The sequence below is a fragment of the Nelumbo lutea genome, chromosome 1 (genome assembly GCF_056320005.1).
Source record: "Nelumbo lutea isolate HS-2025 chromosome 1, American lotus-T2T, whole genome shotgun sequence".
Lineage (NCBI taxonomy): Eukaryota > Viridiplantae > Streptophyta > Magnoliopsida > Proteales > Nelumbonaceae > Nelumbo > Nelumbo lutea.
This window is the reverse complement of record NC_142684.1, coordinates 204584663-204609921: the sequence shown is the minus strand read 5'-3', so window position 1 is coordinate 204609921 and position 25259 is coordinate 204584663. Positions and strand designations below refer to the sequence as shown.

General features: G+C 37.1%; 1 protein-coding gene across 2 annotated transcripts; it reads right to left on the bottom strand.

Moving 5' to 3' along the window:
• Nucleotides 1-242: 242 nt before the first annotated feature.
• Nucleotides 243-24912, bottom strand: LOC148880519 (ATP-dependent 6-phosphofructokinase 6-like). Of its 2 annotated transcripts, none has more exons than XM_088962441.1 (14): nt 24336-24912; nt 23516-23562; nt 23336-23375; nt 23124-23186; nt 22905-23042; nt 16658-16816; nt 16515-16568; nt 16343-16411; nt 15215-15344; nt 11929-11969; nt 5443-5667; nt 4076-4124; nt 1326-1480; nt 243-634 (listed from the first exon to the last, which is right to left on the bottom strand). In XM_088962441.1, the coding sequence occupies exons 1-14, from the start codon at nt 24600-24602 to the stop codon at nt 470-472; spliced, it is 1602 nt and encodes a 533-aa protein (XP_088818567.1). In that variant the 5' UTR covers nt 24603-24912; the 3' UTR covers nt 243-469. The 2 variants fall into 2 exon arrangements, with proteins under 2 accessions (XP_088818567.1, XP_088818566.1); XM_088962440.1 differs by having other exon boundaries at nt 23336-23399; nt 24336-24865.
• Between the last annotated feature and the right edge of the window lie 347 nt (nt 24913-25259).

Below are 25259 nucleotides of genomic sequence, written 5' to 3'. Positions count from 1 at the left end.
GGGTCATTCAGAAATCCGATTATTTTTACTTGTTATGTGGATTCAAATGGCTATATTCACCATTGATGGGCAGTCAAAGTCAAATGGATGCATTTTTGTCTTGTGACGCTCCAGTATTTTTGTAGCATCTAACCTCATGTGGAGACACCGTCTGAATAATTGAATAGGCAAGAGAGATTCTTTTGCCACGCTACTGCAGTTAGCAGCTTGTGCTTGCTTGATGTTTAAATAAAAGGGAGGGATACTTGCCAACCTTGGGTTCATCTCATTATGCTACCCACAAATGGTGGAGCAAAGTACATGAACTACTAAGAAATCTTACTGCACAAACATTTACTGATGAAGTGTTAGTTCAGCTCAGCCAAGCTTCTTCTGAGTACTCAATACTTGAAAAAGCCTTGTCCTACTATTTCTGATTACATTAAACAAACTGAAAATGTAGTCAGCATATTGAAGTTGAGACTGAAAATTACACAGAAGTCCTTGTGCTGTCAATCAAATTAGTGGTTTCTTTTTCGGCATTTTCTTGCATCACTTCATTGTAGTTTAAGAAGCTTGGTTGATTTGTCGAGGCAAGAAGTCTAGCCCACATCCTGTCCGTCAGCTTGACAGTGTTCTGAGTCTCTGTCACACGCTGCAAAACCACATTACACCATGAACATTAGGCTATTTTTCTTTTCTTCTCTTTCCTTTCCTTTTCTTTTTTTTTTTTAATATCTTGACAGGCCTGAGTTTATTGGGCCCTACATTGAATGTCTCATTGTCTCTATTGGTAGAGGGGTGTAACATGGTTTTTTTTAGACTCTAGTCCCAATGTTTTTTTCCCTTAACCTTTTTTGAATCTCATTGCCTATATACATCATCTAACTGTCATCCAATGCTTGGAAAGGCATGCGGTTTCAACAATACATGTTCTCTTAATAACATCACCAAGCATTGTTGGTTTAATGGGCTTCTATTTTGGAGAAATACAAGGGTCTCTGAATTTTGTAATGGTATCCCCCCCCCCACCCCCCCACCCCCCAATTTTCTTTTCTTATTATAATATAATTATCCTCACCTTTAAAAAAAAAGCCTCATCAAGCATTGCTTCTGAAATTTCCAAATTTCAGGCTACAATATTGCCAGAAGGGAAAATAATGGCAAAACAGAACTTGCTAGTTGAAAAAAAAAAAAATACATGAGGAACATTCAAAAACCATTTTGCCTAAACTATACAAGCTGAAATTCTAAGTCTAGTTTAGCAAATTAAAATTACATGCTCAATTAAAGAAATTTGTTAACATAAATAGTAATTATTCATTAAGAAGGAAATAGGTTCTTACAGCAATTGGAATATAAGCATGTCTGCTGTTTACAGGTCCAACTGTGAAGCCTGTGTACCCTGCCATGGCTGCATGAACAGCACTATGTGCAAGAAGTGTACAATAGATATTGTCTGATGCATTACTTGGAATGGCTCGGATCATGTATGTTGGATCTGCATAACTAAGTTTAGCTATTTGTACAACCAGCATACTAAAAATATATTACATAAAAAATATGAAAATGACGCCAACAGCTAAAGAAATAGAAGTACAATGTTTAATTACTGTTTATATTTAGAGCTGCATAATCAATATCTACTAATAGAACAATATCAGAAATGCAACATCACTCCTAAGAAAGGAAAATTACATAGAAAAGGTAAAAGCAAGAAAATGAAGCTAACAGCTGAAGACAGAGAAAGTAAAAGTCTAACTGAGTTGCCTAACCAATGCTGGTAAACAAATTGGCATTACTAAGTGCAACATCACACCTAAAAAAGAAGAAAAGCATACTTCACCGTTTACAAGGAAAAAGGAAGAAAAGGTAATAAAAGGTGGGACCTCTCCAGTCTAATAAGTTGGCAAAGCCATCAGCAAGAGTTTTGACCTCCTTATGAGCATGAAAACTATGAAAACAGCAAGATCAAAAAAAATCAAACACTGCTGAAACAACTGAATTGTATCATTTTCTTTTTGGCAATCTGCTACATAGTCCTCTCAACCATCTACTGCATTTTCTGAGTCCCATCTTCAAAGCATTATTTTCAATTGTATTAACATTCATTCAACCATGATAATGCTGCAAATGGATTAGATCAAATTCAGATTGGGGTATAGAAGAATCCAAGAGATCCGAATCCAACCCAATATCCAACGGATATGTAAAGCACACATTCGAATTGGACCCTTTTACATATTTGGATATCTGATTTGATTAAAATATTAGTAAATTTATATAAAATTAGTATAAAGATATACTTTTAAATAAAACAAATGATATATTATTAACAGGAAAAAGAATATATCTAACCCTAATTCCTACTTAATTCTATAGAATTTTAATACTAAAAAATAATAATATTTTGCATATGCATATATATAATTGAATCAGATTCAATCTTAACAGATCAGATCAAGCAATATCCGAATTAGATTTGATTATTAAGTGGATAATATTTTCAAATCCAATTATGGCTAAACGAATATCCAAATCCAACTTAAGCGAATCAGATTCAAATTCAAATCGGATTAAACCTGATCCATTAGCACCCCTAAAGCCAGAAACTTCTATAGGGATGACCCAGGGGGCTGGATTACAACCTAGATCTATGGTAGCAACCTTTTGGGGCCTAGTGATCAGATCTGCACACTTCAGACTATACCTAGCCAATGTAGTTAGCAGGCCTTAAGTATTAAGTATGATTGATTAAAAGGTTCAAGATGAACATTTAATGTTCCATATGAGCTTACCATTCTTCCTGAGGGAAAAATAGCATTAAGATTACTCTAATGACAACCAACTGAACAGCATTGGGCTCATTGTCAACTTTCCAGAGTTCAGAACCACCATTGAACCCCCACACTTAAGAAGAAAAGCACTCCAACTTTCTACTCTGCAGCTCGGACCTCTTGAGAACCTATCACACATATCCCTTCAAAAGATGAATTTAACAAATGATGATTTCTAATTTTAAATATGACCAAATTTCGAATGAACAGGTGAGAAAGTCTGGAAAGGGAAGTTGCAAGGTGCCATGACACATCTTGATGATTTTTAAGGCTCAGCTATGTTGGTTATCTTTGAAGGCTGAATTTTTGGCACTGGTTCAAGGAATGCAACTTGCAAAGATCATTGGATGGAGTGGGATTTGTGTTGAGGGAGACTGTCAGTAGGTTGCATGCAATCAAAAGCTCAGGTACCTTGCTATCTTAGTTATCTGCTTAGAGAAAGCATTGGCTTTAGCTTCTGACCTGGACTGCTTGTTCAGCTGGATTCCTGGATATGAAAACAGTTTAATAGATGATCTAGAAAGGATGAGAGTCAACAACAGTGAGTTAGAATGGGCAATGCCAGAGCCTGGTGGACACTTATAACTGTTGTGTACTCCACTGGATGTTTGGTATTTGATATCTTACTCTTCCAAGTTGATTGGAAAGTAAGGTTTTTCTTCTTTTAATTATTGAAAAAAGACAGTTACTGATAAAAAGTCTAGAAGGAAAACATTTATGAACAGAAAAAAGACAAGGCATTTCTTAACCAAGAAGAATCTTCATAATGGATTTACAACAGGACAAAAGAGTAAAAGATTCATATGAAATAGAGTCCCAAAGTCTTATCAGGAATTTAGCAAAAATTTAATACATAGGAGTATTTTCATTTTATGCACAATGACATTCAGATCATCTGAAGACAAGTATTTCATGATTTCTTTCAGAAAAAAAAAAGACAACTTGTGGTGACAGTTGCACAGGAATCTGTTGATTTTGATAGGAAGTTTCAAGACACTAAGAAAAATTTTCTACTTTCAAAGGAAATTATAGTGTTATCATGAGTGAAATACAAAGATCCTTCCAAAATAAGGAGACTACTAGAAAGAGTTCTTGTTACTGTATGAAGGGTGGGGGGGGGGGGGGGGGGAAGGGAGGGGGGAGAAAAGGATATTGAAGGATATAACATGTACAAGTAGTAAAAGTTTAGAATATGAATTTCCCATAAGAAGGCTATGTCATAGAGAATAAGTAAGACGTATTATTATCTTAAGAATTACCTATGTACTTCAGATTTATTGCCATTTTCCGTTCCTTTGTGAAATGATCCTGGCAAAACAAAAGTAAGGTCTTGTATACATGTGAAACTATAAAACAGGAGTAAGTTTAAACAAAATTATTCACTACTTCATGCAGATGCAGGAAGTGCAATATTTATAAACAGATGATAGGAGATTGAAAATATTATAGTCCACTCATATTATGCAATGACTCTCAAAGACACAAATGGTATTGTATTGCTGAAAGGATGGTGAGACACCCTCACAAAAAGATCACCAAGAATATAGATATATGTGCATCCTGTACAGTATATCCACAAACACGTAAGAGACATGAAAAATGATACTGGCCCATTGATTCCTAAGCACATCACTATGGATCCCCACAAGTTTCTTTTAACACCCTGGACCATCTCATGTGGGTCCATTCAATCTTGCTCAACAGGCAAGGCCTTAGCTTCAAAACCCCAGCTATTCCTTTGTTTCAAGAAATACCAAGCTATGGCAAATGACAGAAAGCTCCGAAGGATTTTCCATTTACTTGAAAAAACCCACAAAGACAGCAGAGATTAGTTAGGTCCATCCCTTCATAAGAGGGATTTTGGTATCTAATTGGAACAATGTTTTGGGTGTAGAAGGTGGAAGAGTGAAGACTTTTGGGGGTCTAAAGACCCTCTCTCATACATTCTTATGTCTAATAAGTGATGAAATACTTTTTTATTACTCATCACTTGTTATCAAACGGAAAAGTAAAAACAGAAGAAGAAAAAAATCGAAGTATGAGATAAGAAAGTTTCATGCTATCTGACAGAAAGAATAAAACATTACTGACTTCGAAGGTTGATGGAAATACCCTCAAGAAAAATGCTCTCCAGTGTATCTGTTTTGCTTGTCAGTATTACTCTCACTGGGTTTTTGAAGATGGTTTCCATCTCATTGGACCAGTAATATGAAGCTTATCATGTTGTCTACATGCTGATTGCCAATCATTGAAATGTTCAGTTATGCAAATTGACCAAAGTTACCATGACATTGAAGAAAAGCAATATGGACTAAGAATAATCAAGTTTTCCATAATCATGGGAGATATAAGATTAAAAAGGCCATTACCCAATGTTGGTCCCAGCTATCTGGGGTCTTGGGAGGGAGGGGTAGGCTAGGTAAGGTCCTAATCTTTGGCATTTTTTTTCACATAAAGTGGCCATCCTCAGACTCGAATCCACATTATCATGCTTGTCAACCCGGGATTTTACAATTTTACCAAATAATGGGAGATATCCTTTTCTGTCATACTTAAGGGATAACGAATTCTTTTCAGATGGCTATTCTTTATCAGATGTTAACACAAGGTAGATGATGTACCAAACCTTGATTTCTTGAGATAGCCATAGCCCAACATCTAGAAGCAATCTATTCCCTGATGCATCTTTTTCACCAACAGCATGCATGATCCGAGCAACATGCTCCTGTCCAGCACCCTCTGCCAGCACAATGACTATATGCCCATTTTCTTTAAGCCTCTTCTCTATAAATTCAAAAAGCCCATCCTGACCTTTAAGATAAAACGGAGACTCAGGAATCAAGCAGCAGTCCTGTTACAGGAGTGCAGAAGAATATGTCAAATATACTATCATTCTTTATGGCATCCCAACAAAAAAGTAAATAGCCAATAATATTATAGAAACCAAAAGTACAGCCTTTCTTTTTTGAGAAAAAGCTATATTCATTAATTCAGAAAAGGTACACGAGGAGATGTACAGAAAAAAGAAAAGGAAAACACACTCAGTTACACAGGAAGAGTAGAATCACTATAAAGAGAATCTCTAATGCTCCCCGATTTTGCAAGGTTTTTTGCAAGTGAATTCCGCTCTCTTGGAATCCATATGAGTGCGCCCATACCAACCAAAAGATCTCTGGCCTCAGCCACACAATCGGCCAGGACTTCAGCCTTTGTAGAATTTGCTATCCCTATTGGACCACTGAAGGCCCAGAGGATGTTACCATCCATCTCCCTGATCACACCACCAATGTCAGTCACCCCTGGGTTTCCTAAAGCTCAGTTTTGGAATAGTGCAAATATAAATATGTACAGTACAAATACAAGGATTAGAAATACCGCATACAAGGTTTTGCACTGAATGTATTTGCATTTGCACTCTTCCCAAACTGAGCCTAAAGCACAACCATCAAAGTTTAGCATCAAATCCCTCTCAAGTGGAGAAAACCAACAGGACTGTCAAAGTGCAAGGAGAAGAGTGGAGAAAATTGGCTACATTCCTCTATAAGTCATTTAAGGAAGTTTCTTTAAAGATTTCAGCAGTCACATTCCGCAAGTTGCAGTAAAAGAAGATATGAGAAATCAAGTCTTGGGTAATTCTGCTCTTGTTCTCAAAGATTCGCTTTCAGAGTTTAGGAAGAAAGGAAGAAGTTCTTCTTTTCCTCTCAACCCAACAAGATTCAGGAAGAAGTTCCAAACCTGTCTAGTAAACTGGCAGTAAGGCTTTCCACAGTTCTTCTGAATCAAATCACCAAAAGTACAGCCATTCCATTAAATATACACCCAACATCATCACTTCTAGAGTAAGATCTTAGATCTTTGTAATGACAGATAATCAGGAAGGGTGTTCTACTAATGGTAAATTCATTATAGTGGCCAATTAATGAAAGAGACCAATGTGCTCTTATGCCCATTATCTACAGCACCCTTAAACCTCCAAAATAAATAAATAAATAAGAAAATCACCTTGAGTTGAATATTAGACACAGTTGTAGGTTGTTTATCCTACTTTCATAAATAGCCTAGCATTTCATAGATACCACTTTTTTTGTATTAGGAAATCCAAGACAAAAAATAGATCCCAATGGTGGCCTCTGAAATGGAAGTGGGTAGACGAGGTGTCCATGCAAGTGTTTCTGGACCAATATCTGAAGGGCACCATTTATGAGATAACTCATGAATTTTGTAACCATCTGATTTATTCAAATAATGATCATCTTTTTTTTGATAGGTAATGATAATGAAAATTTTATTAAATAAAGAACTAAGTATTCATCATACAATTCCCCACAAAGAGGCGTGAGGTGCAGCCTCCAAACTACATCATAAAGCTTACAATTGAACCCAAAAGAGCTGATTCCTATGTACTCCTTGTTTAGCTAGAAGATCTGCCAGCCCATTTATTCAAATAATGATCATCATCATCATATCTAAGCCTTATCCCAACTATATGGGGCCAGCTACATGAATCCAGTTTCACCATTCCATCCTATTTAGTGCCATATCTTTTTTTTTGTAACTGCTTAAATTTCAATAAAAAATCCAGGAGAATACAAAATTAGGGCAATCATCCACCAGGGCCTCTTCAAGCCAAACTGGCAATACAGAAGCAGAGGTAAAAACACATGCAGAAGCATAACCCTACAACTTCAAGGCAACCACATGAGCTGCTTTATTGTCCCCTCTTCTGATATGATTGAACACAAAAGATTGAAAGCCTTGCTCCAGCATACATGTCTTGGACAATTCCTCCAATGGGACCCAACTACTTCAACATTTGGGCAATCACATGAGCCGCTTCATTTGGATCATATCCATTGTTAATTTATGAGCACTTAAATCATTTCTTACTGTTAATGTCGACTGTGTAGGGGTATTTTTGTCTTTATGCTTATGTTTAAGTTGCTGATGTGTAAAGTTATGTTAGCACTTGTGTCCCTCACTTAAATAGGGGCAAAGGTATCCTTTCTTAATTAATAGAAATATAAAATAGATCTGGCCGAATGGAGAGAGATTGATTTTCTCTCTTGTTCGAACCAGACCTTTCTCCCTCTCTATTCTCTTCTCTTCTTCTTTCTCTTCTCCTCTTTCTCTTATTTCTACTGTTACCATTCTAACAGAATTCAAAGGCATATTGGATTCTAATATGGTATCAGAGCCAAACTGAGCAAATCGAATCTGCCCAGAATTCTGTTCTTCACGCACCCAGTCTAGGGTTTTCTCTTGTTTTCTTTGCCATCAGTTGGAGATAAAAGATGGGGCTGGAAAGGAGTGATCGCCCTCTTCCCTTGGAGGTTTCTATGCCTCCATTCGTGCAGTTCGTGGGTGGTTTTAGTGGTTTGTAGGAAGCCCTCCCCTAATCGGTGAAGAGAAGAGGGCTGATTCGAGTGATGCAGTGGGTGTCGAGTATAGTCTGATTTTCTAGTGATTAGGTAAGAGGTTTTTATGCAATTTTTATTGTGAATCAAATGATGAGTATGCTTCAGATCATATGGTGGGAATTCAGGTTGTAGTGTGTTAGGGTTTATGCAAATTTCAGTGTGATTTGAAGGGAGAGTGATCCTCGAATTGTGTGGTGAATTTTCAGGTAGTCGTGTGGTAGGGTTGTGGTATAGAGAGTGCAATATTTAGCAATAACAGGTGCTGAGAACAGTGTGGTTTAGTGCGCAGTAATTCAGCAATGGGAGACAACAGTGACAGCAAAACTAGTGTGATGGTCCCTACTGACTACCTGAATGTTTAGATGACCTCTATTAAGTTCAAAGGAGAAAATTATGTACCTTGGGCAAAATCTGTAGAAGTCTTTCTTAAAGCAAAGAAGAAAGTGAAACACACAAGGGAGGAAAAACCTTCTACCAACTCTCATGAGTATGATGACTAGGAACAAGAAGATGCACAGATTATCACATGGTTATGGAATAGTATGGAACCCAAGATTAGTATGAATTTCATGTTTCTTGATACTGCCAAGGAAGTGTGGGACCATGTTAAGAAGTTGTATTCAGGTCAAGACAACACAACTTGAGTATATCAGCTGTATTAGGAATATTTTAATTTGCAACAAGGTAATCAGAGTCTTGAGGAATACTATGCTAGTATGAGAAACATTCGTAATGAGTTGAATGTGTATCACCCCCTCACCTCTGATGTTAAAATTCAGCAACAACAGAGAGAACAACTAGATGTGACCTGATTTTTGGTGGGGCTGAAGTCTGAATATGAACCAATGCGGGCACAGATACTAGAAGTATCAACTCCCCCTTAGAAGAGGTGTTTGCTTGACTTAGGAGGATTTCTATTGGATCTACCGAGAACTCTAGTGTTTCTGATAGATCAACCTTTGCAGTACCAAGGGGCTGTGGTGTTAGAGATGGAGCTTGGGGAGCTCAATCTGGTCGTAGTGGTAGCAGTGGACCGGTATATGGTCGTAGTGGTGGTGATGAACCTATGTATAACCGTGGTGGTGGTCGAGATTCAGGGGGAGTCTGCGGAAAAAGACGTATTTCAGGTCCAAGAAGATGTACACACTGTGGTATGGATGGACATACCACTAATTATTGCTATGATTTGCATGGTCCACCTTCAACTTTGGCCAATCATGCCATGACCAGTAATAGCAGCTTCAGACAGGACAGCCATTCAGCTGATCAGATGCTCCCTACATCCACAAATGTTCCCGGGAAGGAGATGATGAGTGTCCCCATGATGAGTATGAGAGGTTTGTCCAGACCACATCTCTATAGAACATAGCCACTCTTGCACACAACCATTGGGGTTTGTTGCTCAGGGGGGGGGGGGATGGTAAGGTGTGCCGACTAAAGAAGGCCATTTATGGACTTAAACAGTCTCCTTGAGCATGGTTTGGTAGGTTCAGTGAGCTAGTAAAGAAGTTTGGTATGAAACAGTGCCAAGTTGACCATTTAGTCTTTAGCCATGACTCTCAAGCTGGAAAGATCCTATTGGTGGTATATGTAGATGATATTGTTATTATCGGGAATGATAAAGTGGGAATTAATAGATTGAAAACCTTTCTACAGGAACACTTTCAGACAAAGGACTTTGGTAAACTAAAGTATTTCTTGGGGATAGAAGCAGAAAGGTCTAAGCATGGTATTAACTTGTGTCAAGGGATATATGTTCTTGATTTGTTGGAAAAAACATGATTGTTAGGTGCTAAACCAGTTGAAACACCCATGGAAGCAAATACTAAGTTGAGCAGTGATATGGGTGAAGAGTTTGAAGACCCTGGCAGGTACTAGTGGCTAGTAGGTAAACTGAACTACCTAATCATTACTCGGCCAAACATTTCATTTGCGGTTAGTGTGGTAAGTTAGTTCATGCAAAAACCTCGGGTTCCACATTGGGATGTAGTTCTAAGGATTGTGAGGTATTTAAAGGGAGCTCCTAGTCGTGGTTTGATATAGAAGTGGAGGAAAACTTGAAATAGAGGAATATACTGATGCTGATTGGGTTGGTTCTATATCTGATAGGAGATCCACTATAGGCTATTGTACTTGGGGGTAATCTGGTGACATGGAAAAGTAAGAAATAAACAGTTGTGGCAAGAAACAGTGCAGAGGTAGAATATAGAGCTATGGTACATACTACTTGTGAATTAGTGTAGCTAAGGAACCTTCTACAGGAGATGGGATACACTATTGACACTCCAATGAAGCTCTACTGTGACAATCAAGCTGCAGTCCATATCTCTTCTAATCCGGTGTTTCATGAGAAAACCAAGCATATAGAGGTTGACTGTCACTTTGTGACAGAGAAGGTGTTGAGTGGAGTGATAGATACTGCATATGTTAACACAGAAAACCAATGGACAGACTTATTTACAAAATGGTTGAGTTGGGGAAGAGTGGACTACATATGTAACAAGCTAGGACTATATGATATATACTCACCAGCTTGAGGGGGAGTGTTAATGTCAACTATGTAGGGGTATTTTTGTCTTTATGCTTATGTTTAAGTTGTTGATGTATAATGTTATGTTAGCATTTGTGTCCCTCACTTAAGTAGGGCCAAAGGTGTCATTTCTTAATTAATAGAAATATAAAATAAATCTGGCCGAATGGAGAGAGACTGAATTTTCTCTTCTTTCTCTTATTTCTAATACTTACTAATTCAACCCATGCCTTTTTTTGGTCTGCACCTAGCCCTTCTATCCCCTTCAACTTGCAATAGGTTGCTTATTCTTACATATGTTAATGATATAGATGGTCTTCTATGCACAACAATGAGATAGCAACTTAGCAAGGAAAAATAGGAGGGGCAGTACATTATTGTTACAGTCATTTAGATCCACTTCAGAGAATGCATATTATCTACTTCAGGCACTGGAATTGTTACTTGGCATAGTTAATCTCCTGTAGGACCAATGTTCCAACTTCCAATTACAGTTCCATATAACTAGGTCAAGACATCTCAGAACCACAAAAGTTGAAATAATTTGAAGGACTCGGTATCTTGAAAAGCTTGAAGCTTTTGGACAGTAGAGGAGACTCTTTCAACATCTTTATTTGGGGTGCTGAGCATTTTGCAGCAGATCTTTAAGGAGTTTGAGCCTCTTAGCTAGTATATGTCTAAATTCTAAAAGGCTCTAAAATCCTCTTGAATGAAGATACCAGAGAAAAAAAATTGAAAATTCAACGGTTTTCTAGAACTCTCTAAAAGCCTCTTGAACATTAATACCGAAGAAAAAAATTGAAAATTCAATGATTTTCTAAAACTTCATTACTAATTCATGCTGGCCCAAGCTGAGCATGAGGCCTGAACTATTAGCTGGAGTAGGGCTCAGACCAAGCTCAAATCCAAAGTCCGAATACGGGCCTTGGACCAGGCCTCTGCTTGGTAAGGTCCATCCTCATGCTCATCCCTAGTAAAGATCATGCTTCGTGTCCATATACTGTACATGTCGGTAAAATATTGTTCTAGTGACTGAGATCCACCATCCTAGATATCAATTTCTGTATATCTTAGATAACCCCCTCCCTTTGTATTTAAAGTGATAAACTATCATATTAGACATCGAATGCAGAAGTTTTGCTCTGTGGGCTTGATAAGGTCTTACCACATCCCGACTTGCCAAAGTAGCAAACATTGCAATGAAACCTGCAAGATGGAAATAAATAGTTAAATAAATGGATAATAAAACAAGTTACGGAAATTCAGAAGAAATAAAAAATGTTAAATATTGTAAATCCATCACTTTAGTTATACTATGTGAAGAAATAAATAAATAAATAAATAAATAATAAAACAAGTAAAGAAACTCAGAAGAAATCTATACTACTTTAAAAAGCACAACTGGCCTCAAGAATATTTCTGGAATTTTTTTGAGGACAAAATTTACCCCTCTATTTAAATTTATTGATAAAAATGAGGGCAAATAGGGTAATTGGTTATTGATATTAAATGAGTTGAAAAGAGGTAATTTTAAGATATGCAATGCATTCAATTCTCTCTCATTAAATCCAAATTTAAGTTATTAACTTGACTCATGTTCATTGAATCATATATTTAAGTCATTTTTATTTCTTCTCAAGTTCTCATCATTAAGTTCTATTAATTAATTCCATACTTAATAAGTTAATAATTCCAATAACATAAAAACTTATACTTTTAAAATCTACATAGAAAAAAATAGTGTTTTCATCTAGGTGGTGGTAAGAAATTAAACCATTTTGGGTCAGTCCATGTTGTCACGATTAAATAATAAAATTCAAAAATAGATAAAATGAAAAAAAAAATAGAAATTAAAAAATTGAGAACATTTTTAACATACATATTAAATAATAATAAGTATGATAAATAAGAAATGTTTTTTATTAATGATGGAAATGGAATGTAAAATTTAATTGGAAATAAAAATATTTTCCTATTCTCTCTCATTAAATTCTTTATTTAAGATATATTTTTCTCATCATTAAATTCTTGTAATGAAATCCACAATATAAATTTTAATAGTATAAAAATAAATATTTTGAAAAGTAATTTGAAAACAAAACCATTTTTTCCCTCTTAGTGGTGGACAAGCAATTCAGCCATTTGAGGTCAAATGGATTAATAAATAATACCATAATTAAATAATAAAAATTAAAATAAATAAGTATAAAATGTAAGAAGTGTTTTTATTAATGATGAAAATGGAATGCCAAATTTAAAATCTACCTAAAAATGAAATGATGTCATAGTCAAATAATAAAATTTTGAAAAATAGAAAATTCAAAGAATTACAGAAACAAAAAAAAGGATAGAGAAAAATTTGGGCACATATCTAATGTTATATATTTATAAAAATAAAATATTAGGTGCATCTCTAATATATTGCATTCATTATATTGAACAAAAATAAGTATTATAGATAAGAAATAATTTTATCAATGATGGAAATGTAATACGAAATTTAATGTCAACCTAGAAATCAAACTATTTTTCTTTTTGGGTGGTGGGTTAGTGGTTTGGGTCAAATGATATCATAGACAAACAAAAATTAAGTGTGAAAAGTAAAAATCATTTATATAATATAAATGAAATATATAATTTAAAGGGAAAATTGTAGTTAAAGCCGGATGTACATTTAAAATTAGGTTGCAAATTGGTTTAAAAACCAAAAAAAAAACTCAAACAACCGGCTCTATATTTCAAATTATAAAAACCCCTGCCATGTCATCAGAGGCTTATTTGGTTGTTACCAACAAAAAACATATATCGAAAATAGGTTTTTAGTTTCTCTCCCTCTCCCTCTATCTCTCGATCTCCCTCCCTTCTCTCTCACTCCCACAGTCATCTCTCAATCTCCCGTTCCCTCTATCTCTCCCACTCTCTCATCTTTGGTCTGTAGCCAAATCTCTCTCTCTCTCTCTCTCATTCTTCTCCCTCTCAGTCAATATCTCCTTCTCCCTCAATCTCTATCGTTCTCCCACTCCCTCTCTCTCTCTCTCTCATTCTTCTCCCTCTCAATCAATATACCCTTCTCCATCAATCTCTATCGATCTCCCACTCCCTCTCTCGTTCTTTTTTATTTTTCTTACAAGCTTATACAATATTAATCGGATAGTATAAAAAAACTAAAGGGACCAATCACTTGTACAATCAAGTTATAAATTTCTATCAAGTTGGTGTAAATTTCTTAGCCAAGAGTTTCTTGTGAATTTTCATCAAATTGGTGTAAATTTCTTAGCCAAGAGCTTCTTGTGAATTTTCATCAAATTGGTGTATTGATTTTTGAACCATACCAAGTTGGTTTCATGTTCTTTTATATGGTCTAATTAATACCATATAAGTGTGTAAGAAAATTAAAAAAAAAAGAATGAGAGAGGGAGCAGGAGAGAAACTGAGGGAGAACATCAAAAATTAAGGGAGAATGAGAGATCGACCGAGAAAGAGAATGAAAGAGATTGAGGGAGAATGATAGGTAGAGAGAGAATGAGAGAAATTGATATAGAGAACGTAAATACCGGAACCAAAAACCGTTTTTATTAAATTTTCAAATCATGCAGTCATTGAGCAGAGAGAGACGATTGTGAGAGTGAGAGAGTGGGAGGGGGAGAGTAAGAGAGAGCACAAGAGATACTAAACTTTTTTTTTTTTTTTTCCAATCACTTAGCATTAAAGGGCAATTTCGGTATAAGATTTTTGTTGTGTCCAACATGGATTAAGAGTACCATGTTGGCAACAACCACATAAGCCTCCAATGACATGGCGGGGGTTTTTTATAATTTGAATGTAGAGCCGGTTGTCAAAGTTTTGTCGATTTCAAGACCACCTTGTAGCCTAATTTTAAATGTACAGCCCACTCTGACTATACTTTTCCCTAATTTAAAACTAATCCAAAAGTGAAACTATTTTCTTATCTAGATGGTGGGTCAAAGATCCAACTTTTCAAAGAAACCATAATGTCATAATTGAATAATAAATATTTAAAAAAGGATAGAACACAAAAAATGAAAATGTATAGAATTTTGTAGAAAACATTTGAGAACATTTCTAATGTTATGTATTCATCATATTAAATAAAAATAATTGTTAAAATAAAAGTTATTTTTATTTATGATAGAAAGGGAATACAAAATTTAATAATAATAATAATATTATTATTATTATTAATTGTTATTTGCTACAAGCATTTAAGTTTATTTTTAATCATATCATTACTTTTGTTAATTTTCAATTTCTATCTTAACTATGATATATCTAAAATTCAAGTAATTAATATGAAGAAAAATTTCTCACGTGCAACGCATGTGCTTAATTACTAGTTGAATAAATGTTAAATATTGTAAAGCCATAACTTGAGTTACATAACTTACATTGTGTGGAGACAATAAGGACAAATGATCAGTTGAATACCCTACCACTATATCGTCCCATAAGCTTCACAATGCCAACACCATTCTCCACACTTTCAACCTCCACATGTGCAGCATTAATAGCCCTCTGAGCTTCTTCAACAGCAGTGTCAAAACCAAAAGATTTGTCTATCACCTGAAACCCAATAAGAAGATTAAAACAGATAAGAAAGGCCCTGTAGCTCAGTAACAATTAGCAGAATTTCCACTCAAAGAGAGGGGGAAGGAAGAGCTATCAGGTTGCCACCAGCCCTTTTGATTATGACTGGGTAGAGAGACAAAACATCTAAAAATAATATAACTCGAGTCTTGGGATGAATTATATGTGATAAGGGTTTCTAAGGGACTAGTGAATGTACATACACCCCAGTTAACCAGACAAATAACAAGTTACAAATGTTTTGTCAAATTTTGAGAATAATTCCTCAAACTCCATTTGTAAGTTTGTAACAAGATCAAATAACTAAAAAACAGTAAAAGTAACAGGCAGCCCAATCAAAACTTGGCGTCTTTCTGGGTTTTAGAACGCAGAAGTAGAAATCGAAACATAATAAACTTGAGACATCTTAATAGCTGAAAATTAGGCTAGTTGAATAGGGCTTGAATGGGACAGACTGTGGGCTGACACTACAAGTCTGGAAGAATGGTCAGAAGTAAAGGGATTTGGTTGTTCAGAGTTCAAACAAAATGAAGCATCCAATTACAATAAATAGGAAGTGGAACAGCTGTTCTTGAAGAATGATAAATGTTTCAATGTAACACCAAAAAGGAAGGAAAAAAATAAAACCCATTTTTTTTTTAATTTTTCTAACAAAAGACAACAGAACAGATGAGTATTCCTTCTTTCCATTCAAGGAAGGTGTTAACATCCATATCTTAAAGAAGTAATGACTATTGAAAGCTGTTTCCAGATTGAGTCAAATAGGCTGAAGATGTTCTCAACAAGATAGACACTGTGTCTAATCGAATAAGATTATTACCTAAGACTGACCCAAACACATGGTCATTGATCACTTTTGGAATGAATTAAGTAAGAAGGTTATTTTCTCATATTAATCTTTTACATAACTCAATTTTCGAGTTCACCAATAAGAATCATCACAATAAAACACAGAACATGAATGTCAAACTTACTGCAATATCATTGTCAATTGTCTTGGGGATTCCAGCAACTGCTACTTTGAGACCACGTTTTTCAACTTCCTTGACATAAAAAAAAAAATCATATCAGTGCAGCATTTTGTAAGGAATACCGTTTTTTGATTGGTGGTCAAGTGGAGCAGCAGAAAAGCTAGGAAGCATTTACCTTAAAAATAGCAGCTGCTCCTTTCTGAGTGCCATCACCTCCAATTATGTATACCTAGAGAAACCAGAAAGAAAAGGACCAAAAAATGTTAACATAAACAGTCAAAGATTTAAGCAGCCTGGAAAAGAGAAAAAAGGATTCACCTGATTAATGCCCCGGTCCTGAATGCTATCAACTATTTTCTTAGTATCATGACCTCCCCTTGATGTGCGAAGAAAGGTACCACCACGTTTATGGATGTCATTGACAACTTTTGGAGTCAAAGTAGTTGTATTTTTAGAGTAAAATCCTTTATATCCTCCCTGCAAAATATCTCAGACATATCAAATTAGGATTAACATATTTTAGTTCACTAACTAGACTATGAAAATGTCATATTATATAAAAAAAAATTCAGTAAGATGCCATCCAGAATTGGTTTCATTCCTGATGTATTATCCTTCCTGGAAATATTTCAACAATATTAAACAAAGATTTATAGATATTAGTTGACTAACTAGATTAGAAAAATGCCATATAAAATAACAGTTAATGAAAATTCATTGGAAACTTCTTGTCCCAATGTAAAGATGTAGCTGTAAAAAAAGTGCTTATCCATGGCATACAGGGATTCGTTAAGAACCTAAGCATTTAAGCATAAAAGAACATACAATATCATAGTGCAACAGTATAAGATCTCAACTCTTCAAGACTTTCAACAAACATTAATCAGGATTAATAACATTTTTAAAGACTGTAGAGAACACTGGATGTGGGCCCCACGGCTGTGGTCCCCACTGTGAAATTCTGCTTCTTCTCCTTTCTTCTCCCTCTTTCTTCTACTTTTCTCAATCCGAAATCTGTTGGAATTCAAGACTGACTGTAGTCTTGATTGACTACTTGGTATCAGAGCCTATCTAGGGTTTCTAATGTGAGTCTAGTCCAGCCGACCACATGAGAACTGTCTAGGGCTGGAAGCTTACAGAGGACTGTTCGTTGGCTGATTCTTGGAGGTTACCAGAAAAGTTTAGCAGTTGTTTGAAGACTTGTCGAGGCTTGCAGAGTGTGTTGGTAATCAGGAAAAATCAGAGGAGGTTAGGGTTCAGGCCATGATTGAAGGTAGCGATCAGAGTTCTCTGGGTAAGTCTTTGTTTTTCCCTTGAGATTGCTATCAGTCAAGATAGGTTGGACCTATCTAGGAGGAGCAGCCGAACTCTCCTATTTTCTCTCAGAGGTGATCAGTTTTTTTAGGGTTTGTCATTAACCCTACGGCTAGACTTGACTGTGAATTCTTTTGGAAAGTGCGGCTGAGCACTGTTTATGTTCTCACAAAGGTCTTCCTAACCCTACGATTAAAACCCTAATTCTGCCTCAGCATTACAGATTGCTTTCTAAGTGGGTTTCAGACCTGTTTTTGGCTTCCGAGCCAGTTTTGGGGGTGAGAACTGTTATCGGACTGCATATATTCTGATGGCCGATTGGTTTCAGATCAGATCTGAACTGATTTCATACAGATTTCCGATTGTGATCGATTGTTTAAGTGCTGTTTTCTATTGCAGTAACCCTAATAGTTCTTAACTACTGATTCTTGACCAAGAATGGAGTTCAAAAATCAGGGAGAAAGTGTTTTGGGGAATAACAGTTCTGGTAGTATGTTTGAGACTGCGTTTCAGATTACAGCTGTGAGATTTGACGGATCCAATTACTTGGAATGGGCCCAATCAGCCATGATGGCTATTGGGGGAAGGGGAAAACTTAGCTACCTATTAGGAGATGTGAAAGAACCCCCCAAGGAGGACCCAATGTATACCAAGTGGGTTCAGGAGAACTACTTGGTTATGACATGGCTGTGCAACTCTATGCAGCCACATATCAGCTGAAATTACTTGTGGGCAAAGACAACCAAGGAGATATGGGATGTCATGAAAGAGACCTACTCCCAACCCCTTAATGTTGCCAGAGCCTATGAACTGAAGTGTGAGGTGAATAACCTTAAACAAGGAGAGAAACCAGTCTTTGCTTATTTCTCTACCTTGAAATCCCTACGGCATGAAATTGACCACTGGAGACTCTTGAGTGGGAAAGTCCAAAAGATACACAAACCCATAGAAAGCAAGTCGAGACCAATTGGGTGTTTGAGTTTCTGGCTGGCTTGAATTTAGATTATGACATTGTGAGACAACAGATACTTACAAGAGACAGTGTGACCCTATCTCAAGCATACTCCCCGGTGCATAGTGAAGAGACCAGGAGGAAGGTTATGATGCAACATCAGCCCTTTCCCCCAGCCCTGGAAGCAGTTAAACCTAAGTCTGGGGGTGATAAAAAAAGGGATATGAAGAAGGAAGATAAACGAGATCTAGTATGTGAACATTGCAAGAAACCCAAGCATACGAAAGATACATGTTGGAAGCTCCACCCTCATTTAGTCCCAACAAAACTGAGGAATAAAAGGGGTAATGCTCATATGGTTGTGAATACTGATTCTGCATCCTCGTCAGGCACAAAAGGCACGCCCCTAGATACCTTAGCTACTGTTCGGTCTGCCCTAATACAGTTGGAAAAGGAGGTTGGGAATTCAGCTTAGTCATCTAAGTCACCATTAGCCCCTGCCACATCTGCATTTGCTCATTCAGGTACTCGGGCCTCAGCCTACCATGCTTCAGCTCCAGGTAACACTGAACACTGTTGGGTAATAGACTCAGGTGCATCTGAACATATGACTAGTTTGCCATCATTGTTCACTACTTATCACTTATCCTCTAGTAGAGATAAAGTATCCATTGCTGATGGCTCTCTTGTTCCCATTTCTGGTAAGGGTGACATTAAGTTACCTGATACTATCTCTTTATCCTCAATCTTGCATGTTCCTAAACTTGATACTAATTTGCTTTCAATCAGTAGTATTACCAAACATCAGAACTGTTCAGTAACCTTTTTCCCTGACCAATGTGTTTTTTAGGACTTGGAGACGAGGAAGGTGATTGGAACTGGCCGTGAGACGAATGGGATCTATCTGCTTGGAGAGAGTTCTCATTGGAAAGAGCCAGTGGATAAGAAGTCTTTTGTTTCTCAGTTTGTGAGTCCGATTATGCTTTGGCATAATCGATTAGGTCATTTATCTTTTCGGTCTTTGAAGAGTCTGTTTCCTACTTTATTTGAGTCTATTGAGATGTCAAATTTGAGATGTGAGAGTTGTGAGCTTGCCAAACATTGTAGAACATCTTATTCCTTAAGTAATAAAAGAAGTAATAATTCTTTTGATATTGTGCACACCGATGTTTGGGGGTTGTATCACATCCCTTCTATGGGTGGGTATAGATATTTTTTGTTGTTTGCTGATGACCATACCCGTTTTTCTTGAGTCTACCTTATACGTTCTCGAGATGAGATTTCTGCTCTGACCCAAAACTTTCATCAGATGATTTTAACCCAGTTTGGGGTCAAAATCAAAGTCCTCAGATCTGATAATGCAAAAGAATACTTTGCTAAGCCATTGGCCTCTTATCTACATGATCATGGGGTTATTCACTAGAGCACTTGTCCTCATACACCACAGTAGAATGGGGTTGCCGAGAGGAAGAATAGGCACATTTTGGAGGTGGCTAGAAGCATTATGTTTACCTCCAATGTGCCTATCCGTTTTTGGGGTGATGCTATCCTCACGGCAGTGTATCTCATTAATCGGGTTCCTTCACGGGTTATTGATATGAAGCCTCCGTTTACCCTTCTATACCCAGATGAGGAGTTTTTACTGTTCCTCTTAAAACCTTTGGTTGTACCTGTTTTGTTTAGCTTCTTGGTCCTCATCATTCCAAATTTGACCCTAAGGCCTCCAAATGCATTTTTCTCGATTATACACAAACTCAAAAGGGTTATTGCTGCTATGATCCTGTTTCAGGGAGGAGATTTGTCTCGATGGATGTCACCTTCTTTGAGGAGGCACCCTATTATCCTAGGGTTTCTCCATAGGGGGAGAGTAGTGAGAATTTGGGTCTTTTTCCTTAGGGGGAGCGCAACAGTGAGAATGGGGCTCTTTTTCTTCAGGGGGAGTACGGTGAGAGTGGGGTTAACTCATCTGAGGTTGTTCCTTTACCCATTCCATTGAGTGATGAAGGCTGTATTGGTGAGGGTTGTTAGAGGGATCAGGAGTTGAAAGTCTATCACAGACGATGCAGGCAAGTAGATCTCAGTCATCAGTAGTCCAGGCCAGCTCCAGTTCCTTCTGCGGATCCAGATCCAGGTACTACAGTCCTAGGGCCCACTGAGATACCTTCCACTGTTGCTACTTCCCCTCCTTCTTCGGATGACCTTGACCTCCCTATTGCGGTCCGTAAAGGGAAACAGCGTTGCACCACATCCATAGCTCACTGCATTTCCCAGTTTCTATCCTATGATCGCTTGTCTCCCTCTTACAGGTACTATCTCACTTCCATTGTTGATATCCCTATCCCCAGAACAATGCAAGAAGCCTTATCAATTCCAGAGTGGAAAGATGCAATGAAAGTTGAAATGGATGCCCTTTTGAAAAATAATACTTGGGAGTTAGTTGACCTACCCAAAGGAAAGAAACCGGTTGGATGTAGATGGGTATTTATTATGAAACATAATGCTAATGGCTCCATTGAAAGGTACAAAGCCCGGTTGGTTGCAAAAGGGTTTACTCAGACTTATGGTATAGACTACTTGGAGACTTTTGCTCCAGTAGCCAAGATGACCACTATTCAAGTTCTATTAGCCCTTGCAGCAAGTTACTCTTGGCCCTTGTTCCAGATGGATGTTAAAAATGCCTTTCTGAATGGAGACTTATAGGAAGAGGTCTACATGCAGTTGCCCCCTGGATTCTATGATACAGAGACAGGTAAGAAGGTTTGCCGACTGAATAAGGCATTGTATGGATTATAGCAATCCCCTAGAGCTTGGTTTGATAGATTCAAACTAGCCCTTGGAAAATCCGGCTATGTACAGGCCTAGTCAGATCATACACTGTTCGTTAAAAGAGTGAACTCTTCTTTGACCTTGCTTGTTGTATATGTGGATGATATTGTTGTGATAGGGAATAATAATAGTGAGATTGAGTCCCTCAAACAGCTCCTTCATTAAGAGTTTGAGGTGAAAGATCTTGGTGCACTGCGATATCTTTTGGGTATTGAGGTTGCTAGATCTAAACAGGGGATCTTTATTTCTCAAAGGAAGTATGTTCTAGATTTGTTGGAGGAAACTGGAAAGTTAGGTGTCAAGCTTGTCGATACACCCATTGAACAGAATCACAAGATCAGTGCAGAGGGTGGAGAGCCTCTTGAAGACAATGTTATGTTCCAACGGTTGGTTGGAAAGCTCCTATATCTCTGCCTCACACGGCCAAACATCAGTTATGCAGTTAGTGTTATCAACTAATACATGCATTCACCTAGAACTACACATCTTCTTGCAGCTAAGAGAATATTAGCATACTTGAAGAGATGCCTAGGTAGAGGTATACTGTTCAAAAACAATAATCACATGAAGGTGGATATTGTGCCCTTGTAGGAGGTAACCTTGTCTCTTGGAGGAGTAAGAAACAATGTGTTGTTTCTCGCTCTAGTGCCGAATTTGAATACGTGTCAATGGCTAACGGAGTGGCTGAAATCCTATGGCTGAAGTCACTACTTGAAGAGTTGGGTATTAATTATGAGAAGCCCTTGATGTTGTATTGTGATAATCAAGCAGCTATTAATATAGCTCACAATCCGGTGCAACATGACAGAACTAAACATATCGAAGTTGATTGACACTTTGTCAAAGAAAGGGTTTCATCACAAGAAGTGTGTCTCCCGTATATTACCTCCAACATGCAACTCGCAGATCTTCTCACCAAGGCCGTTCCAAGGAAGAAGTTAGAGGCAGACCTATTCAAGTTGGGAATGACAAATATCTATTCCCAACTTGAGGGGGAATGTAGAGAACACTGATGTGGGATCCATGGCTGTGGTCCCCACTGTGTCCGTGTGACAGCACATGTAACCTTTGATTAGTTTGTCAGTGTTAGTTGGTAGTTATCTTAGACAGATTGTTATCTCAGTTATTTATTTGTTTTATTTGCCATGTAAGCATTAAGGGCAATTCTGTCCTTTCCTACATTTAGTGAATATAAACTATAAATATTGAGAGAGTGGCGGCGTTAGATTGATTCGATTTGTCTCTCCTTTCAAAACCCTTGTGTACTTCTGCTTCTTCTCCTTTCTTCTCCCTCTTTCTACTACTTTTCTCAATCTGAAATCTGTTGGAATTCAAGATTGACTTAGTCTTGATCGACTACTAAGACTACTATTAGCAGTGCAAGATACTCTCAAATTGGAAGTTTACAGGATTTACAGAACCTTTAATTTACAATTGAAGAATCCTAAGAAGCATATTGCTCACTAATCTTACCTCAATGCCGAGGATGTCTTCAACACCATACATATAATTCAAGCCACATACTATCTCCCGAATAACAGTATTAATTCCAGGGCATAAGCCACCACATGTCACTATGCATGCACGTACTTCATCTGACTCAAAGTAAACCTAAACACCAGAAACATCTATAAACAAAGTAGGTAAAAGTTACAATATATTAAGAGCAGTAGTTCTCTGATAAAAGTATACCTTTTCTCGAGGTCCCGCACGCCGAAAGTGTACCCCTCTAGGACTGTTCTTCTGAACAACAATCTGAATACCAGAAAAAAATAATAATAATAATAGTAACAGCAACAACAAAAAAAAGATACCAAAAAAAAAAAAAATCTGATAACCCATACTGAGAAAACAGAAACATCAAGCACAACTGAATTCTGGTAAAGTAAAATCAAGTTACCTACTTTTTTTGCTACGACATCTTCTGTGCTGACGAAGTTTTGCCTGGTGAAACAGACAAATTTACATCTGTTATATCCAAGCAATTCAGTTCTCAGGCTATGAGGAATCTGAGGCAACAAAATACATGCATGGACATAACCAAAACTTATAATCAAGGTTCACAAAGAACAATATAGACTTACTTGGCAATTGCATAAGCTGTACTCTTTTGCAAAGGATTTGGGTATGCCTGGAGGAAAGAAGAAAAGAAGAATGAAACATTAACAATCAAAAATATTTTTTCTTTTTGGGTAAAACCAGAAATGTGCTACACAAGACGAGGGTAGCACGTCCCGAAAAATCACAAAAAGGAATTCGAACACCATAGTAGACTGAAAAGGTAAAGGGAAAGCATTGCTCAACAAAATTGGCATTGTAATTTCCAACAATTAGGGTGCATGCATCAAATATTACTTTTATAATACAAAAATAAATAAGGACAAAGCTAGAATGTTAGGATTTGTTAACATTTAAACAAGTAAAAATCGTGCTTAATCTCTAAAATAGGACAATACCAAACATAATTATTGAGTATTTTCTATTTAAGGGAATGTTGTCATTTGGCTTAATAGAATAAACTTGTCTTATTTATTGAATTAACACCTTATAGCAGACTGTTTATAGAATAAAGTCTAGAGTTGCAGTTTCATAAATCATAGCTTGCACTCCGTTACTAGCAAACGAAAGATGTTAGTTACTGCGTTAGTTCATTATTAGTCCTAAATTAGTCAAAATAATCGCCAGAAAAGGCCATAGAAACCATTTACTGGAACTTACAAGAGCTTGGAATCTGAGAAACCAAATTTACAAGGTCAATGATTTCCATATCCAAAACCAAAATATAAAATTAATCAAAAGATGGATAACTTCTTAATTACGTTCAAGGAAAAATCAGCAACAAAGAAATGCAACAGAAAATGAGAGGGAAAGAAGAAGAGTCTGTGTGTATGTGCGTGAACATACAGGCAAATCGGGGAGGAAGTCTGTTAAGTGAGGAACATCTTCGAGCAGGAAACCGCCATCGCCAGTCTGAATTGATTTTAACGCTGTGATAACATTCTTTTGACGCCAATTGAACAGCTTTGTTGAGGAATTGCAGTTGCGGGAAGTGGAATTCGGATTCCTAAAAATCAAAAGAGCATTCTGTTTCTTCCGCCTACAGAAAAATAACGAGGGAAGAGAACGGGAATGAGACGGAACGGATAGAGATAGGGAAGCAGAAAGCTCCATATAAGAAACGGAGGAAAACAAGAATTGAGGTCGTAAACCAGAGAAAAGAGCCGATCAGTTCAAGAGGAGATGAGATGGTGATGGTGGCAAAGTCGCAAACGAGATTGGTGGAACCAAGCGATGGAAAAAACTGTTTTTTAATTAATTTCCATCGCTGGCGTGTTCATTGGGGTCGCAGGGGAGTACTGCGATCGTATGTGAATTATGAACTGAATTCGGCCATCTGTTCTGTGAGAGAGAGTAAGGAGCAAATCAGGATTAATGTGAGCTCCTGAAACATTCGGTGTGGTAACGGGACCGCTCCTCACACGGGGGGGCGCCTCACAATTCGAATCTGATTTAGCCAACCCAATCCAATTTGATCAATTTTTTTTTTTTTTTTTTTTTTAAATCATCAATCGATTTCAACACGATAGGCTTTGGGATGGAGCTGTGAGGTTGATGTGAGATGCGCTGCGTAAGGAGCAAATCTTGATTCGAAGCATCCTTGACGGCGTCTGGCTTTCAGAGATGGGGCCCAGGCATGCACTTTATAAGCTTTGTGTGGTGAAAAATTCCCAAATCGATTGATTGACTTTAAAGATTATTATTATTATTATTATTTTTAATTCTTTAAAAAATACTAGAATATTATATGTGACTATGTTGACAAAATGG